General features: G+C 43.5%; 2 protein-coding genes across 3 annotated transcripts in view; one reads left to right on the top strand and one right to left on the bottom strand.

Annotated features, from left to right (window-relative positions):
• Window positions 1-8,913, top strand: part of LOC129849626 (uncharacterized) — an 18,023-nt gene extending 9,110 nt beyond the window's left edge. Inside the window, exons 2-11 of one of the 2 annotated variants that reach the window (XM_055916448.1) lie at window positions 1-3,006; window positions 3,393-3,470; window positions 3,581-3,613; window positions 3,835-3,921; window positions 4,497-4,594; window positions 5,189-5,478; window positions 5,723-5,851; window positions 6,061-6,156; window positions 6,275-6,349; window positions 6,963-8,913. The exon at window positions 1-3,006 is cut by the window's left edge and continues 19 nt beyond it. In XM_055916448.1, the coding sequence (XP_055772423.1) occupies window positions 2,944-3,006; window positions 3,393-3,470; window positions 3,581-3,613; window positions 3,835-3,921; window positions 4,497-4,594; window positions 5,189-5,478; window positions 5,723-5,851; window positions 6,061-6,156; window positions 6,275-6,349; window positions 6,963-7,114 (1,101 nt within the window). In that variant the 5' untranslated portion in view covers window positions 1-2,943 and the 3' untranslated portion in view covers window positions 7,115-8,913. The remainder of the gene's footprint in view (window positions 3,007-3,392; window positions 3,471-3,580; window positions 3,614-3,834; window positions 3,922-4,496; window positions 4,595-5,188; window positions 5,479-5,722; window positions 5,852-6,060; window positions 6,157-6,274; window positions 6,350-6,962) is intronic. The other variant, XM_055916449.1, reaches the window with a different exon arrangement.
• Window positions 8,914-13,925: 5,012 nt separating this feature from the next.
• Window positions 13,926-19,985, bottom strand: LOC129849628 (protein Njmu-R1-like; the record flags this gene model as incomplete). Its single annotated transcript, XM_055916450.1, has 5 exons — window positions 13,926-15,826; window positions 15,982-16,085; window positions 18,854-18,987; window positions 19,159-19,223; window positions 19,866-19,985. Coding segments are annotated over 5 exons (636 nt in total), but the record flags the coding sequence as incomplete, so codon positions are not given.
• Window positions 19,986-20,000: the final 15 nt, after the last annotated feature.

Raw genomic sequence — 20,000 nt, 5'->3', positions numbered from 1 at the left:
CTGAAGAGCTCTACGTTTTGGCTAAGGGCAAGCGTGGGGGCAACTGTGTTTGCAGTCCTGGGCTTCGCTATGTACAGAGCTATCCTCAAACAACGATGATCAAGATAGACACAGGATGCATGAGATGACCCTTGACCCGCCCCCCACCGCCTAGTCTCTCCCCTTTGACCCCTCACCCCCTCCCTGAAAGAAAACATGACCTCCAACATCCCACAATCCTCTTCCCCCCTTCCCCCTAAAAGAGACAACTACTGAATGAAACAGAACTTCCAGCCCATCTGAACCAGCCCTGATCCCACATCCACCCTACCGGAGAGGGAACAAACCAGAGAAACCACATCCACCCTACCGGAGAGAGAACAAACCAGAGAAACCACATCCACCCTACCGGAGAGGGAACAAACCAGAGAAACCACATCCACCCTACCGGAGAGAGAACAAACCAGAGAAACCACATCCACCCTACCGGAGAGAGAACAAACCAGAGAAACCACATCCACCCTACCGGAGAGGGAACAAACCAGAGAAACCACATCCACCCTACCGGAGAGGGAACAAACCAGAGAAACCACATCCACCCTACCGGAGAGGGAACAAACCAGAGAAACCACATCCACCCTACCGGAGAGGGAACAAACCAGAGAAACCACATCCACCCTACCGGAGAGGGAACAAACCAGAGAAACCACATCCACCCTACCGGAGAGGGAACAAACCAGAGAAACCACATCCACCCTACCGGAGAGGGAACAAACCAGAGAAACCACATCCACCCTACCGGAGAGGGAACAAACCAGAGAAACCACATCCACCCTACCGGAGAGGGAACAAACCAGAGAAACCACATCCACCCTACCAGAGAGGGAACAAACCAGAGAAACCACATCCACCCTACCGGAGAGGGAACAAACCAGAGATTGATTTTATATATTTGAAACAGAAAAAAGCGAGTCATCTTTTGCAAACTGTGTTTTGTTTTTCTTGGGGGTTTTCTTTGGGGGGGAAATGTCACCACAAACTCACATTGTGTATATTGAACACCATCTAATCAATCTACTGCAGGCATTCTGGTATCGTCTGATCTGGTCTAGTCGTGGGTTTTTTCTTCTCCAGGTCAGAGGGTAGTAGTTGCTGGTTGTTTTGAAATCTGTGTAGAACCCGGCCTTTTTTCTCAGGTCAGTATTATAGCTAGCTGGTTTGACCCCCAGAGCCCGAGAAAGCAAAGAAGGCAGCCGCATACAACTCACTACAAAAGGGACTGAAAATATTTGTTTATAGATGTGTGTGTATATATAAACATATATATATTTGCTCGGGTACTTAGAGAAATACCCAACCAGATTACGGCGTGAACAAAGCTTGCCAGTGAATAAAGTGAGCCTACAGGAATAGCTGCAAAGTCAAAGCCATTTTTAACGTTGAAAAGGTCATGGGTTTCGCGCACGCGTTTCAATTGCTATTAATTTATTAACCTGTATTCTTTGGTTTATCTGTTTGGAATGGTTTGTTCAGCATTGCACGAAACAGACACACTTCAAGAGGATAATGCATTTATTTTCCATGTGTTTTTGTATATCTAGTATTATCAAAGCCGTTAATAATGACATCCATCATTCACTTACTCTGAAAGACAAGACGACAACATTATCATGTCTGTATCTGCTTTTTCCTCGACTTGTTTTTTTTCTTCTTCCTGTTATTAAAATAGCTTTTTTCCTTTCATATTATGATTATATTTTTATGTTCAACTATTATGCCTACAGATTACACTGTTATTAACAGCCATGCAGTGTACCTCTGACTCCCTCCTTGAACCATGGACGGAACTGTTTATTCTCATCATTGACTTTTCCAAAATTTACAATAAAGAACTGTGTGATCTGATACAGGTGTCTGCAATATGATTAGGTCCATTCATATAACATACACATCATCCCCCCAAACTGTTCCCTGTCTTTTAGCAGTGTGTCAGAGCAGTGTGTAATATTAATATGATTAGATCCATTCATATAACATACACATCATCCCCCCAAACTGTTCCCTGTCTTTTAGCAGTGTGTAATATTAATATGATTTGATCCATTCATATAACATACACATCATCCCCCCCCAAACTGTTCCCTGTCTTTTAGCAGTGTGTCAGAACAGTGTGTAATATTAATATGATTAGATCCATTCATATAACATACACATCATCCCCCCAAACTGTTCCCTGTCTATTAGCAGTGTCAGAGCAGTGTGTAATATTAATATGATTAGATCCATTCATATAACATACACATCATCCCCCCCCAAACTGTTCCCTGTCTTTTAGCAGTGTCAGAACAGTGTGTAATATTAATATGATTAGATCCATTCATATAACATACACATCATCCCCCCAAACTGTTCCCTGTCTTTTAGCAGTGTGTCAGAACAGTGTGTAATATTAATATGATTAGATCCATTCATATAACATACACATCATCCCCTCAAACTGTTCCCTGTCTTTTAGCAGTGTGTCAGAACAGTGTGTACGGTTGAAGTCATCTGATTTCTTCAAATCCACCATACTTACATTTTCATTGTACAACATGTCACTTAAAGTGTAGCCTGCTTTTACTAACATTGAATCCTTTGAAGAATAATGTACTCTTCATTGAGCTCAAAATTCTCAGTGGACAAACACCTAAAATGTGGGTTCATATAATGGCTAGGCAGGCGCGTATAGTTCAACACACACATAGTCAACGTCAACGTGACCTTAATATCCCAAACGTTTCTATACCGAGTGACTGCAAACAAGGGACAAACAAGCCTTTTGTGGGTCAGAATGGAGAAGTGGGCAGGTGATGGAGACAGTGATATCCCAGTTCTCAGTGAAAGGGGGAAGTCACCCGTCGACTAGTGATACTGAACAACAACTAATAACAGGATTTAGTATAAGTGTTAACTTCTGAAACGATGTCAACGGACAGGCAACAGCTGCTTTTCGAGGGCTTCTTGAAGAAAAGGAAAGATACAATGGTAAGACAAAGCTCTCAAATATGTAGAAAAACTTGTCACATTAACAGCTCAATTACTGGACTCAGTTTACTTGGTAGTTGTTGGGGAATTGTTAGATTACTTGTTAGATATTACTGCACTGTCGGAACTAGAAGCACAAGCATTTCGCTACACTCAAATTAACATCTGCTAACCATGTGTATGTGACCAATAACATTTGATTTGATTTGATTTGTTGAATTCTTACAAGTGTCCGCTTTTCCAATATTTTTGTAAACTGCTTTCTATTTATGCCAATATATTCCATACTACTGTGTTTTACTTTGTTATTGCCAGTCAGTCATGGTTTGTATCCAGAATCAGGTCTTCACTATCTGGAGGGACACTGAGTCTTTGTTCTCTTTTAGAAAATGAAGTGGTCAACCTATTGGTTCAGGCTCCAAAACACAACATTATTCTTCTACACTAAGAAACATGGGAGTGCTGTGAGTATTGCTCAGCTGTGAGAAGTCCTTCAATGTTTTCAGGGGAAGTTGAATGTTATTTACACTGTTCAAAGTAGTAATAGTCTTATGATCTTCTCTGTCCCCCACAGTCACACCTAAGAGGCCTGTACTACATCTACACTGTAAGTCAAACTGCTTTTATTTCATTTGGTCGGAAAGCCTTCATGCTCCTTCTAGCCAGACAGACTGGAACAATTGCCCTGGACTTTATTATACTTTTCCTTGTGCTCAATGAGCATTACCCACTATTCCATATGCCCTAGTTACAGCTGCTTAATAGTATACTATTTACAAGTATGTATAGCACTTTATGTCTGAAATAGAAGTGTTGTTGTTGGGCCAGGTCCAGTCTGTGCGTGAGATCCAGAGGGAGAAGCGGAAGCACTACGTGTTTGAAATCACCATGAAGAATGGGAAGAGGAAAGTACTGGTGAGTCACACAGACAGCTCTACTCCCACTTCAGGTGTACAGAACCGTGTGGTGTGGGCTGTGCAGGCTGCCCTGTTGTTTCAGGATGTGGTCTGTTACTAGTGTCACTACAGAACCGTGTGGGCGCCGATGCCTGTGTAGGTTTAACATGTGGTTTCAGGATGTGGTCTGTTACTGTCACTTCATACTGACTAATGGGAATTCCCCAAATGAAAGTAGCAGGTGAAGAAGCTGTCTATTGTTCAGAAAGATCAATTACAACTGTATTAAATTCTTTTATCAGCTGTTTACATTTTAGTCATTTAGCAGACACTCTTATCCAGAGCAATTAGGGTTAGGTGCTTCGCACCTAGGTTTTGCACCTAGTCGGCTTGGGGAATAGAACCAGAGACCTTTTGGTTATTAACCCAACGTTCTTAACCACTAGGCTAACTGCTACCCAGCTGTGTTCTACAGTACTTGGATTGCTTAAAGTAATTTAACACTTCCTCTAACAATTTAGGATGATCTTTTTAACTCAGACTGTAACAATGTCCTAAATTCATCCCTCCTACCCCCTGACCATGTGTCTGTAGGCTGCAGAGACAGGTGATCTGAGGAGGGAGTGGATTGGCCAGCTGTGGAGGGCCATGCATCTCTCAGGCCCAGGGGGCACAGACCCAGGCTGCATACGGTAACAGAAAGCTCAGGATTATTGAAACACTACTGGACTGTTTGTCATTACATTACACTGTAGTAAGTTATCAGGAGTTCATATCTAGAACGACTTCCAAAAAGTTTATTCAAATTAGGCTAAATAACCTATGAGCATCGTAAGTTAAACCTTAAAAAATAACTGTTTGTAACAATCACAGTGCTAGAATAGATGAAATCTGTGCAGGTGTATTTGAAGCCTGAAACTACTATATAGATATGGGAGGATTGGCTATGCAGACAGCACAGGAGGTTGGTACCACCTTCATTGTGGAGGACGGGCTCGTGGTAATGGCCGGAGTGGAATGGTATCAAACACATGGTTTCTATGTGTTTGATGCCATTCCATGAGCGCCGTTCCAGCCATTATTATGAGCCGTCCTCCCCTCAGCAGCCTCCAGTGGCAGACAGAGCCTAAGCAACAGCTGTCTAAGATAATGCTTTATGTATTCCTGGTGAGCATTTGAGTGCCTTGGAAGGCATTATCTGCCAAAATTTTGGTTTAATATAGTGGGAAACATTAGTTTTATTCCTGTCCATTTGAGTGTTGCCTGTCCATCTGTTTTGTCTCCAGACAGCAGGATGTGAGGTCTGATGACCTGAAGGTCAGAGGTTGCTTCAGCACCTATAACAGCTCAGAATGTGACAGCATGGCGGAACCACTGGGGGTTCATCGACCCCTCTCTGCACCCCTCAACCCCTCCACCCCTGACAAAGACCTAGACCAGGGGGACAGGAGTACCCACTGCCTCTCTGGCCCCCTCACCCCTGACCAAAATCTGGAGCACAGGGCTACCCTCTCTCTCTCCCTCACTGACGAGCTCAGTAGGGAGGAAGCCATATGCCAGAACACCATCTCACATTGTAAGTAGAGCATCAATGGGGTGCTAAATCCTCTGTAAACTCAGCAAAACTTAAGTGTGGAAATATGTTTGTTTTTTCATTCACATTTGCTGTGCCAAGCAGTTGGAGGGGAACAACGGGTTGGTTGTCTAGTGGAAAGAGGAAATTGGCACGTTGTGGCATTTAATGCTTTGGTGGTGAGGTGGGGAGCCAAGCTGTATCTTCAGCTCTGAAACATGGCAACATCTTTTCACTGTAATTTCAGATGGAGAGGAGGATGAGGACAGTGTCCATAGATTTAGAAGGAGATGTGAGGAGGAGAGAGATGAAGAAGAGGAGGAAGAGTGTAAGGAGGAAGAGGATCAGTATGACTTTCTACCAGCCCCCCGGAACTGTGAGTACTACCCTCATGGTCACATCAGTGTGTCATTATATGTCATAAATCAATAAATTATCAATCATAAATGTCCTAAATTCTTCCATTATGGAGACCACTGTATATGATACAAAATACCAGTAGATATCATATTACATGATAATGACTTATGTTAATGGTCTGTGTTTGATAAATGACCAAAAACCTACCTGCTATTTCCTCTGTAGCTGTGTATCACATCAACCAATCAGATGAAGACTTGACTGATGGAGAGGACCTCTATGACTTCCCACTGTCCAATAAGAGGGCAAGTGACCGCCAAGGTGAGATTATGAAAATGTTTATTTTTCAATGTATTGGATTTGAAATTAATTCAATATTTTTCATTTGTTTACCCACAAATTAAAGTGTATTTGGGTTTATTTTCATGTTCTATCTCAGATTATAGCGAGATGACAGAGAGCATCTATGACGTCCCCAGTTCCCTAATGAGGAGAATGTCTGAACACACACTTGGTGAGTGTGACAGCAGTGTTTTAGTTCTAATTCCCTTTTCATACATTTCTGTTTGCTGCTAATTTTATAGACACACAAATGTAAGGGCCCTTTCAATCTATATCCTTGAATAGCACGATGTAAAGGTCATTTTTATTTATCCTTTATTTAACTAGGCAAGTCAGTTAAGAACAAATTCTTATTTACAATGACGGCCTACCCCGGCCAAACCCGGACAACGCTTGGCCAATTGTGCACCGCCCTATGGGACTCCCAATCACGGCCAGATGTGATGCAGCCTGGATTCAAACCAGGGACTTCAGTGACGCCTCTTGCACTGAGATGCAGTGCCTTAGTTGAGCCAACATATGCAGAGTTTACCGTGAATGCAGTCTCCGCTAAGAAAGAAACATTGCCTTTAAATGTAAATCACGCTGTAAGGCTGAACTTCCGCGATACGGATTGAATAGAGCCCTAACATATCCTGAGAATGGTATACTTTTATTTAAAGGAATGTGTAGAACCAGAAGCAAAGTAGACACTATTTCCCCCCTATCTACCCCATGCAAATCCTAACCAGACTCATCATCAGTATTAACAAAAACACACGCATCTTTATCTCTCACTTTCATAGCAGAGCCTTACCCTGGAGGTGAGATACTGGTGGAGGACAGGGGCCTCCTGGATGACATGATGGCCAGTCTGGATGGAGGGACGGTGGGCTGGATAACAGGTGCTTCTACTGGCTCTGTGGAGCCCTATGGGCTGGCTCATCATGGCTCTTAGGACTGGTATATAGTATAGACTCTGGATAATATAGACTGAATGAGTTTTCCTCATTCAAATTGTTCTATAAAGCTTGACGCATTCTGTTAGAGATTTAAATATGTTTACATTTTATGAAAAAAATCTCATTTGTTATGATATTCTATTCTATTGACTTCTCTTTTAATACAATCTACTGTCAAGGAAATACCATATTAAATAACCAACTTTATACTGTCAAAGTGTTCCACTTAGTATATAATGTGAGGAGAGAGGTACTATAGTATTCAGGCAGACCCTATCCTTCTTTTTTAGGAGGTAGATCAGCTTCAATACATTGTGGCTTCTATCAATGTAATTGTCTGCATCATTTCCAATCCCCCATGTATTTTTTTTGTAAATATATACAGTATATATTATTTTAAATATATATATATTTTAAATATATTTTGCTTCTTTATTATTTTCCCCTAACACAACAATACTTAGGCTTCCACTTCCAGGTTATACATACTACATACATTTAATGGAAAATATATTTTACATTAGTTATCTTCTGTTTGTTTTTAGTCCCAGCCTTTAGCTACCCTCAACCCCTCCCATCTATCTCTGAAGACCATCCAATTTAGATTTTTTTATTTCACCTTTATTTAACCAGGTAGGCTAGTTGAGAACAAGTTCTCATTTGCAACTGTGACCTGGCCAAGATAAAGCAAAGCAGTTCGACACATACAACAACACAGAGTTACGCATGGAATAAACAAACATACCATCAATAATGTAGTAATACAATACATTTCTGGCTGCCATATATTTTTCAACTGTGCTGTGATGTTTCACAAAAGTTCTGAACCTTTCTATTCTCATAGTTTCTACAGATTGTAAATGAAAGAAAAACACCTTTGCTAAGATTATTATTATATTATTGATCGATTGACTATGACTTTTCAAATCACCCAGCAGTGCTATTTGCAGAGTTGGCTCCAAGTAAATTTGGCAATTTTTCTGCCATTTCTGAACCTGCGACCAAAAACAAGCTACATATGGACAGCACCAAAACAAATGATCCAATTATTCTGTCTCTTTGCAGCAAAATCTGCAGAGCTGGGATGGTTGTAGCCCCATATATATAACATTCTATTGGTTGCAAGAATGTTATATAATATTTTAAATGGAAAAACTCCGGCGTCGTTTTTTGGTCCTTAAATGAAACTGGTATACTTTGTTATTTATCACAATTTTCTTTCGAAAAATGTTGTTATTTAATGCAAGGCCGACAGACAAGTTCCTTACCTTCTCCCCTTTCCACTTGTCCATTTTTGTGGTAATGCTGCAATCAGTTGGTTGTAATTTTGGATAGAGCGGACAATTCCATATATTTTTGTTAACTGCATGTATGAAATAACTCCACCAGTCCTATTTCTGATATAATTTACAAAGATTATACTGTCTTTTTTTTAAAATCAATTAGTATATTTGATTTCAACCATAATATTTTTTCTAATATTTGTTCGGTCTTTTCTGGTGGATTAAACTGAAATTGCAACCAGCTTTCTACTGCTTGTTTTAAAAATAGCGATATTTTGGAGATGATTTCATTTTCAAATAACCGAAAGTGAGAGGTTGTAATCTGAATGAAGGTAAAAAGGCCATTCTTGAACACGGGGTGATTCACTCTTACTAATCTACTAGAGCAGGTATTCTCAGACTGGGGTACTATGCGCAATGCCGTTGGGGGTACGCCAAATAAAAATGTGATTCACATAATTTTGTAAAACATTTTGTTTGTTATAATTACAATAAAAAAATGTAAAAAATTATTCACATTTCCAAACAGTCCATTTCCAGTCCATTTAGTAAGGCCCGCGTCCATGGAGACACATACCACCAGTTACTACCAGCAGTACTACACCTGCACCTGTCGACGACACAAGTTGTTCTGCTTCCACGAGCACATCCAATGCTAGCATCAGTAATTCTACATTTGTTGTTAGCCCAGCTAGCATGGACACTGACGGTTGTGAATCTGATGTAGCCGAAGAGCTACTGCCCCCTTACCCGGGAAAGCACTGAACAACAGACAGGGATGTTGGGGAGCTACTGCCCCCTTACCCGGGAAAGCACTGAACAACAGACAGGGATGTTGGGGAGCTACTGCCCCCTTACCCGGGAAAGCACTGAACAACAGACAGGGATGTTGGGGAGCTACTGCCCCCTTACCCGGGAAAGCACTGAACAACAGACAGGGATGTTGGGGAGCTACTGCCCCCTTACCCGGGAAAGCACTGAACAACAGACAGGGATGTTGGGGAGCTACTGCCCCCTTACCCGGGAAAGCACTGAACAACAGACAGGGATGTTGGGGAGCTACTGCCCCCTTACCCGGGAAAGCACTGAACAACAGACAGGGATGTTGGGGAGCTACTGCCCCCTTACCCGGGAAAGCACTGAACAACAGACAGGGATGTTGGGGAGCTACTGCCCCCTTACCCGGGAAAGCACTGAACAACAGACAGGGATGTTGGGGAGCTACTGCCCCCTTACCCGGGAAAGCACTGAACAACAGACAGGGATGTTGGGGAGCTACTGCCCCCTTACCCGGGAAAGCACTGAACAACAGACAGGGATGTTGGGGAGCTACTGCCCCCTTACCCGGGAAAGCACTGAACAACAGACAGGGATGTTGGGGAGCTACTGCCCCCTTACCCGGGAAAGCACTGAACAACAGACAGGGATGTTGGGGAGCTACTGCCCCCTTACCCGGGAAAGCACTGAACAACAGACAGGGACGTTGGAGAGCTACTGCCCCCTTACCCGGGAAAGCACTGAACAACAGACAGGGACGTTGGAGAGCTACTGCCCCCTTACCTGGTAAAGCACTGAACAACAGACAGGGACGTTGGAGAGCTACTGCCCCCTTACTCGCGAAAGCACTGAACAACAGACAGGGACGTTGGAGAGCTACTGCCCCCTTACCCGGGAAAGCACTGAACAACAGACAGGGACGTTGGAGAGCTACTGCCCCCTTACCCGGGAAAGCACTGAACAACAGACAGGGACGTTGGAGAGCTACTGCCCCCTTACCTGGTAAAGCACTGAACAACAGACAGGGACGTTGGAGAGCTACTGCCCCCTTACTCGCGAAAGCACTGAACAACAGACAGGGACGTTGGAGAGCTACTGCCCCCTTACTCGGGAAAGCACTGAACAACAGACAGGGACGTTGGGGAGCTACTGCCCCCTTACCCGGGAAAGCACTGAACAACAGACAGGGATGTTGGGGAGCTACTGCCCCCTTACCCGGGAAAGCACTGAACAACAGACAGGGATGTTGGGGAGCTACTGCCCCCTTACCCGGGAAAGCACTGAACAACAGACAGGGATGTTGGGGAGCTACTGCCCCCTTACCCGGGAAAGCACTGAACAACAGACAGGGATGTTGGGGAGCTACTGCCCCCTTACCCGGGAAAGCACTGAACAACAGACAGGGATGTTGGGGAGCTACTGCCCCCTTACCCGGGAAAGCACTGAACAACAGACAGGGACGTTGGAGAGCTACTGCCCCCTTACCCGGGAAAGCACTGAACAACAGACAGGGACGTTGGAGAGCTACTGCCCCCTTACCTGGTAAAGCACTGAACAACAGACAGGGACGTTGGAGAGCTACTGCCCCCTTACTCGCGAAAGCACTGAACAACAGACAGGGATGTTGGAGAGCTACTGCCCCCTTACCCGGGAAAGCACTGAACAACAGACAGGGACGTTGGAGAGCTACTGCCCCCTTACCCGGGAAAGCACTGAACAACAGACAGGGACGTTGGAGAGCTACTGCCCCCTTACCTGGTAAAGCACTGAACAACAGACAGGGACGTTGGAGAGCTACTGCCCCCTTACCCGGGAAAGCACTGAACAACAGACAGGGACGTTGGAGAGCTACTGCCCCCTTACCCGGGAAAGCACTGAACAACAGACAGGGACGTTGGAGAGCTACTGCCCCCTTACTCGGGAAAGCACTGAACAACAGACAGGGACGTTGGAGAGCTACTGCCCCCTTACCAGGGAAAGCACTGAACAACAGACAGGGATGTTGGGGAGCTACTGCCCCCTTACCTGGTAAAGCACTGAACAACAGACAGGGACGTTGGAGAACTACTGCCCCCTTACCCGGGAAAGCACTGAACAACAGACAGGGACGTTGGAGAGCTACTGCCCCCTTACCCGGGAAAGCACTGAACAACAGACAGGGATGTTGGGGAGCTACTGCCCCCTTACCTGGTAAAGCACTGAACAACAGACAGGGACGTTGGATCATCGAAGAGGCGCAAATATGATGAACTACATTGATTTGGGGTTCACTTATGTTGGGAGTAGTGCCTTTCCTCAGCCACAGTGTGTTATATGTGCAAAAGTACTATCTCACAACTCGAGGAAACCTTCACCCTTGCACAGACATTTAGAAACAAAACATGCCAATTTGAAAAATAAGCCACAGGAGTTTTTTGTCTGAGAATTTAGACGACTTTCGAGTAGTAAGACATGTATAAAAACAACAGATACCATTAATAAGAAGGGGCTAGAAGCATCTTATATGATGAGCTACCGAGTGGCTAGGACAGGCAAGCCCCATACTATTGTGGAGAACTTAATGGGACAATGCTGGGTGGAAGAACTATACATACAATGTCTTCATCAAACAACACTGTTTCACGACGCATCAGTGACATGGCAGGAGATGTTTTGAAACAATTATTGCTTTGCATACAAGCCAGTGAATTATATGCGTTACAGCTGGATGAGTCAACAGACGTGGCAGGCCTGGCACAGCTCCTGCTATATGTCTGTTACGTTTATGGGGGGTCAATTAAGGAAGACATCCTCTTCTGCAAACCACTGGAAACCAACACAACAGGAGAGGATATGTTTAAAGTATTGGACAGCTTTGTGACATCAAATGGACTTTGGTGGTCAATATGTGTTGGTATCTGTACTGATGGTGCAAAGGCCATGACAGGGAGACATAGTGGAGTGGTAACGTGCGTGCAAGCAGTTGCTCCCGACGCCACTTGGGTACACTGTAGCATCCACCTAGAGGCTCTTGCTGCCAAGGGAATGCCTGACAGCTCGAAATACGTTTTGGACACTACAGTAAAACTGGTTAACTTTGTTAAAGCAAGGCCCCTGAACTCTCGTGTATTTTCTGCACTATGCAATGATATGGGCAGCGACCATGTAACGCTGGATATCAAGGGGCAAAGTATTGACACGTTTTTTTGAATTGAGAGACGAGCTTAAAGTTTTCTTTACTGACCATTTTCACTTGTCTGACCGCTTGCATGATGACAAGTTTCTCACACGACTGGCCTATCTGGGTGATGTTTTTTCATGCCTGAATGATCTGAATCTAGGATTACAGGGACTCTCCACAACTATAATCAATGTGTGAGGCTATAATTAAGAAGTTGGAGCTCTTCTGTCTTCATTAACAAGGACAACACACAGGTCTTCCCATCATTGTATGGTGTTTTTTGTGCAAATGAACTCAAGCTTACGGACAATGTCAAATGTGATATTGCGAAGCACCTGAGTGAGTTGGGTGCGCAATTACGCAGGTACTTTCCCGAAACGGATGACTCAAACAACTGGATTTGTTATCCCTTTCATTGCCCTGCCTACAGTCCACTTACCGATATCTGAACAAGAGAGCCTCATCAAAATTGCAACAAGCGGTTCTGTGAAAATGTAATTTAATCAGAAGCCACTGCCAGATTTCTGGACTGGGCTGCGCTCAGAGTATCCTGCCTTGGCAAATCGTGCTGTTAAGACACTGATGCCCTTTTCAACCACATACCTATGTGAGAGTATATTCTCGGCCCTCATTAGCATGAAAACTAAATACAGGCACAGACTGTGTGTGGAAAATGATTTAAGTCTGAGACTCTCTCCACAACCCAACATTGCAGAGTTATGTGCATCCTTTCAAGCACACCCTTCTCATTAACCTGTGGTGAGTTATGCACAATTTTCAATGAACAAATAAGGTTTTAAATGTAAGATGGCTAAATAAAGAGCAAAATTCTTGATTATTATTATATTATTATTTGTTCCCTGGTCCTATAAGAGTTATTTGTCACATCCCACAAGCCGGGTTGTAACAAAGACTCACACTCGTCCTTAATAAATGTATTGTATAGTGTGTGTGTGGCAGGCTTAAAAAGATGGCAAAAAAGTGCGCTGACCCTGGTGCTAGAGGGGGTACGCAGCTGGAGGTTGAATGTGTGAAGGGGTATGGGACTATTTAAGAGAACCAGTTCGGATTAGGTATAGTTGTTGTACGATTGAAGCCTTTAGTGAGGTCTAATGCTTTAATATTTAATCATTTCTGTCCGTCCAAATTCATATTCATTATATAAATAGGCTCGTTTAACTTTGTCTGGCAAGACACTCCAAATAAAGTGGAATATTTTTTGCTCACATGATTTAAAAAAAAAAAATCGTTAGGTGTAGGCAGGGCCATCATTACATACAGTGGAGCAAAAAAGTATTTAGTCAGCCACCAATTGTGCAAGTTCTCCCACTTAAAAAGATGAGAGAGGCCTGTAATTTTCATCATAGGTACACTTCAACCATGACAGACAAAATGAGAAGAAAAAAAATCCAGAAAATCACATTGTAGGATTTTTTAAATTACAGGCCTCTCTCATCTTTTTAAGTGGGAGAACTTGCACAATTGGTGCCTGACTAAATACTTTTTTGCCCCACTGTAGGTAAACTGGGACCCTATTGTTTCATATGGTCAGAAATCAGATCACATATTCATGAGTCAGTCCACACAGAGGATTCACTATTTATATTTAAGTCAAACCACAGATCAACATGATAGACACCACATTAATAGACATTAAATTGTACAGGATATTTAAATGCACAGTTAAAAGGTTGTATGATCAGTCACCATTGTCCACTACAATAGCTCACAGACTAACATGTTACTTGGTTCACAGTTTAAAGGACACACCTTCACAGACAATATTGCTTCATTTTCACCATGATATACTTTTAGAGACGTAGACACATATATAGGAAAATAGAACCTACGTAGTTGCTGTCATACAGGCACAATAAACCATGTGGGTTATTTAGCCCTGAACATACTACCATTACAATAGGGCTGGTGAAGAGGAGTGAAGGTCATTTTTGTAACTTAACATACAGTGACAGTAGATCACAGGATTGGTGGCACCTTAATTTGGGAGGATGGGCTCATGGTAATGGCTGGAGAGGAAAGGGTGGAATGGTATCAAATACATCAAACACCTGGTTTCCATGCGTTTGATGCCATTCCATTCACTCCGTTCTGGCTATTATTATGATGAGCCGTCCTCCCCTCAGCAGCCTCCTGTGAAGTAGATATACAACACGTTGGCCACTACAACACTAATATTCCCTACTATGGAATGTAAGGCTTAACCACATTAAGGAGTATCTTTAGATAAGACGAAGACTGCAGTCAGCAACAGAAATACAAACACAAGCAGGGCATGAATTGAGTCATTTAGCAGAAGCTCTTATCCAGAGTGACTTACAGTAGAGTGCATACATTTTTGTACTGGTCCCCCGTGGGAATCGAACCCACGACCCTGGCGTTGCAAGTGTCGTGCACTACCAACTGAGCTACATGGGAATATCAGTGTAGCTATTTTTTTACTGGTGAAATCGAGTAAGTAACAAAAGCTGATTAAAGTGATTTGTGCATTGTTCCACTATGCAGAAAAGCAGGATTGTACTGTAGTATGTAGATAGCATACTGACATGCAGACAAAAGGCAAGCAAACGAATCATTTAAAAGAAATACAACATTTGGTCATGCTGTAAGACAAGCGAAACAAATTATTCCGATGTTGAGATTTATAATATGGGTTATAACATACTGATAGTGTTTCCATTAGTTTATAGTACTGCGTGTTTTAATACCAGCAAAGAAAACAATAGTGTTAACATGACTTTGGATATTTTTGTTTTTAGAGTTAATTCTGATCCAGATACAACATACTTGGTCTGTTTCTTCTGAGTAAATGCTATTCAATCACACCGCAAATGGAAGACAGTGACGCCCGTAAAACACCAACGCTAAAGGAAAAGTGCCAAAAACAGATACACACTGACATCTAGCATGGAAGAGTTCCAGTGTGAGGAGACCTGGGTCAAATACTTCAACATCCTTGTGCTGTGCTTGATTGAGTTCGTCTGGTACAACAATTTAACAAAAGAAATGGACCCAAAAGTGGCCAACTCAAATCAAGCGCACCCCTATTTCACACAGGTCTGGGCCTGTATTCACAAATCCACATCTCAGAATAGGAGTTCTGACTTATATAGGATAATTTATAAATACAGGCCATGGTGTTGAGACTGGGTGGGTTATTGTTTAACTATCGCCGCCCTCGAGGTGTCACTGTCAATTGGAGTTTAACTATCGCCGCCCTGGTGGCTGCGGTGTGTCAGTGTCCCTCATCCCTATCCTCATCCCTGGGCCTGCTGTTCGCTGAGGAACTCGTCCAGCACGCGGATGATGCTGCAGGCCTCAGGGAGGCCCCGGTGCTCGGCGTGGGCGTTCTGGAGCAGCACGTCCCCATTCCCACAGCCCTGCAGGAACTGGCAGCAGCGGAACAGAGCGTAGTGACTCGACTCAGCCTGGCGGATGAACCGCTTCAGACTGTTCATGTCCTGGATGGCCTGGGGAGAGAGGGGGCGGAGGAGGAGAGAGGGGGGAGAGAGAAAAAGAGCATGGATGACAAAACAGTAAGCCATTTTAAACATGGCCTGGACATAAAGTATTTATATAACGTTTTAAAGTGATCCACCTGTCTGTGTGCTGTGTGTTTGCCCACCTTGAGTTTGAAGTTCTCCAGGATCTGTCTGAGGAGGAAAGGGTTACAGCGCTCTGCTGCGTTCAGGAATGCCTGGATCCAGTCGTCACAGAAACGGTTACTGACTGTGGAAAAAGGTGTGAGAGGGATGACGGAGTGATTAGCCAGTGTATAGTCTGTGACGATCATTCATGGAAAATGTATTGGTGATTCTATGTCTGTGTGTACATGTACAGTGCCTTCGGAAAGTTTTCAGACCCCTTGACTTTCTGCCACGTTACAGCCTTATTCTAAAATGGATTCAATAATTATTTTACCTCAGTAATTTACACACAATATCCCATAATGACAAAGTGAAAACAGGTTTTTGTACATTTTTGCAAATGTATTAAAAATAAAAAACAGAAATACCTTATTTACATAAGTATTCAGATCCTTTGCTATGAGACTCGAAATTGAGCTCAGGTGCATCGCTGTTTCCATTGATCATCCTTGAGATGTTACTACATCTTGATTGGAGTCCACCTGCGGTAAATTCAATTGATTGGACATGATTTGGAAAGGCACACACCTGTCTATATAAGGTCCCACAGTTGACAGTGCATGTCAGAGCAAAAACCGAGCCACGAGGTCGAAGGAATTGTCTGTAGAGCTCAGAGACTGGATTGTGTCGAGGGACAGATCTAGGGGAGGGTACCAAAAAATGTCTCCAGCATTGAAGGTCTCACAGAATACAGTGGCCTCCATCATTCTTAAATGGAGGAAGTTTGGAACCACCAAGACTCTTCCTATAGCTGGCCGCCCGGCCAAACTGAGCGGGAGAAGAGCCTTGGTCAGGTAGGTGACCAAAAACCTGATGACAGATCTCTAGAGTTCCTCTGTGGAAATGGGAGAACCTTCCACAAGGACAACCATCTCTGCAGCACTCCACCAATCAGGCCTTTACGGTAGAGTAGCCAGACGGAAAAGCCACTCCTCAGTAAAAGGCAAATGACAGCCCGCTTGGAGTTTGCCAAAAGGCACCTAAAGACTCTCAGACCATGAGAACTAGATTCTCTGGTCTGATGAAACCAATATTGAACTGTTTGGCCTGAATGCCAAGCAGCACGTCTGGAGGAAACCTGGCACCATCCGTACGGTGAAGCATGGTGGTGGCAGCATCATGCTGTGGGGATGTTTTTCAGCGACCGGGACTGGGAGACTAGTCAGGATCGAGGGTAAGATGAACGGAGCAAAGTACAGAGATCCTTGATGAAAACCTGCTCCAGAGCGCTCAGGACCTCAGACTGGGGCGAAGGTTCACCTTCCAACAGGACAACGACCCTAAGCACACAGCCAAGACAATGCAGGAGTGGCTTCAGGGCAAGTCTCTGAATGTCCTTGAGTGGCCCGGCCAGAGACCGGACTTGAACCAGATTGAAAATCTCTGGAGACCTGAAAATAGCTGTGCAGCATTGTGCCCCATCCAACCTGACAGAGCTTGAGAGGATCTGCAGAGAAGAATGGGAGAAACTCACCAAATACATGTGTGCCAAGCTTGTAGCGTCAAACCGAAGACTCAAGGCTGTAATTGCTGCCAAAGATGCTTCAACAAAGTACTGAGTAAAGGGTCTGAATACTTATGTAAATGTGATATTTCAGCTTTATAGATTTGTAGAAATTTCTAAAAAAAAGTTTTTGCTTTGTCATTATGAGGTATTGTGTGTAGGTTGATGAGAGAAAAAAAACGATTTAATACATTTTTGAATAAGGTAACAAAATGTGGAAAAAGTCAAGGGGTCTGAATGCTTTCTGAATGCACTGTACAGAGACCTGTTTTGTAGAGTGGTGTGGCTACAGCTGTAACACAGATCTGTATTTGTGACTGTGGGAGAGTGTCTGTTTGTTAGAGTCGTTCCAATAGACCTGTGTGTGTGTATATATGTCCACAGGTTAGAGCAGTCACACAGACCTCTGTGTGTGTATATGTCCACAGGTTAGAGCAGTCACACAGACCTGTATGTGTGTATATATCCACAGGTTAGAGCAGTCACACAGACCTCTGTGTGTGTATATGTCCACAGGTTAGAGCAGTCACACAGACCTGTATGTGTGTATATATCCACAGGTTAGAGCAGTCATACAGACCTCTGTGTGTGTATATGTCCACAGGTTAGAGCAGTCATACAGACCTCTGTGTGTGTATATGTCCACAGGTTAGAGCAGTCATACAGACCTCTGTGTGTGTATATGTCCACAGGTTAGAGCAGTCACACAGACCTCTGTGTGTGTATATGTCCACAGGTTAGAGCAGTCACACAGACCTCTGTGTGGGTGTGTATATCCATAGGTTAGAGCAGTCACACAGACCTGTGTGTGTATATATCCACAGGTTAGAGCAGTCACACAGACCTGTGTGTGTGTGTATATCCATAGGTTAGAGCAGTCACACAGACCTGTGTGTGGGTGTGTATATCCACAGGTTAGAGCAGTCACACAGACCTGTGTGTGTGTGTATATCCATAGGTTAGAGCAGTCACACAGACCTGTGTGTGTATATATCCACAGGTTAGAGCAGTCACACAGACCTGTGTGTGTGTGTGTGTGTGTATGTCCACAGGTTAGAGCAGTCACACAGACCTGTGTGTGGGTGTGTATATCCACAGGTTAGAGCAGTCACACAGACCTGTGTGTGTGTGTGTATATCCATAGGTTAGAGCAGTCACACAGACCTGTGTGTGTATATATCCACAGGTTAGAGCAGTCACACAGACCTGTGTGTGTGTGTGTATATGTCCACAGGTTAGAGCAGTCACACAGACCTGTGTGTGTGTGTATATGTCCACAGGTTAGAGCAGTCACACAGACCTGTGTGTGTGTATATATGTCCACAGGTTAGAGCAGTCACACAGACCTGTGTTGGAGAGTGTAGGAGGGCTGGTGGAGCAGTCTATGACCAGGTCAGTAAGAGCCTCTGAGGCCTTAAACAGAGAGGCTGTGGTAGTGTCTTCCTGGACCAGGCCCTGCAGACCTGCTGCCTTAATGAACCTACACACACACATGAACCATATTCATTCATATTCACAGCACATACTGTATATTCTTATAGTTTAACCACAGGAATAAAGACTAGGTGTTTTCAGAAGTGATACTCATTTATTAAACAGAATTTGACCGAAAACCCAATTTGGACTGGACTGGACCTTTAAAGTAACTCACCTAGCAACATCAGCCTTGGTCCTGTCATCTGCATTGGTGACCTCCACGTGTATGTGACTCAGAGCCTTCAAAACAATGACATGGGCCTGATCAGTGCTGCATTTTAAACAAAACTTTATTCTACAATGACATGAGCCTGATCAGTGCTGTATATTAAACAAAACTTTATTCTACAATGACATGGGCCTGATCAGTGCTGTATATTAAACAAAACTTTATTCTACAATGACATGAGCCTGATAAGCTTAACATTTTTTTTTTTAAAGCATTATCCGACCATGACAACCAGTCAAAATTATTCTTGGAACTTTGTTTCTGCTCTAAGCTATACAGTGGCAACATTGATGACCATCAAAGAAAATTATGCGTTTTGAACTATGCAATTGCGTGACTGACGCCAACAAATGTGAAGATGTTTTGTGAAAATACAATATGCTGAGAATATCTCATTTAGCATTTTTATGTTTCCACTTCCCATTTGTTTTGTCAAGCAAGATGGCTACTAGTCAGTAAAGACTCAATTATAGCTTTAGCTAGTGGACACAGCCCAAGTAAGTAAAGTGAGTGGGTATATGGACAAGCAGAAAAATGACATAGTGAAGCATGGAGGGGAAGTAAATGTATTGAAAGAATGAGGGGAAAATCACTGGTACAGGGGGAATTAATCACTATGGTAACAGTCAAATGATGGGTCAAAGGTGACTCACAGCATGTAGCAGGAAGCTGATGCTCCCCTGGACCATCTGTACCACTCTGTGGATGTGCATCACTGACTCCTCGTACCACATACTCAGGTAGGGCCTGATCTCAGTCTCTAGGTTCACCAGCTATATATATATATA

Source organism: Salvelinus fontinalis, unplaced genomic scaffold, assembly GCF_029448725.1.
Source record: "Salvelinus fontinalis isolate EN_2023a unplaced genomic scaffold, ASM2944872v1 scaffold_1588, whole genome shotgun sequence".
Taxonomy (NCBI): Eukaryota; Metazoa; Chordata; class Actinopteri; order Salmoniformes; family Salmonidae; genus Salvelinus; species Salvelinus fontinalis.
Note: the sequence above shows the minus strand (reverse complement) of the source record. Positions and strands in the feature narration are given on the sequence as shown.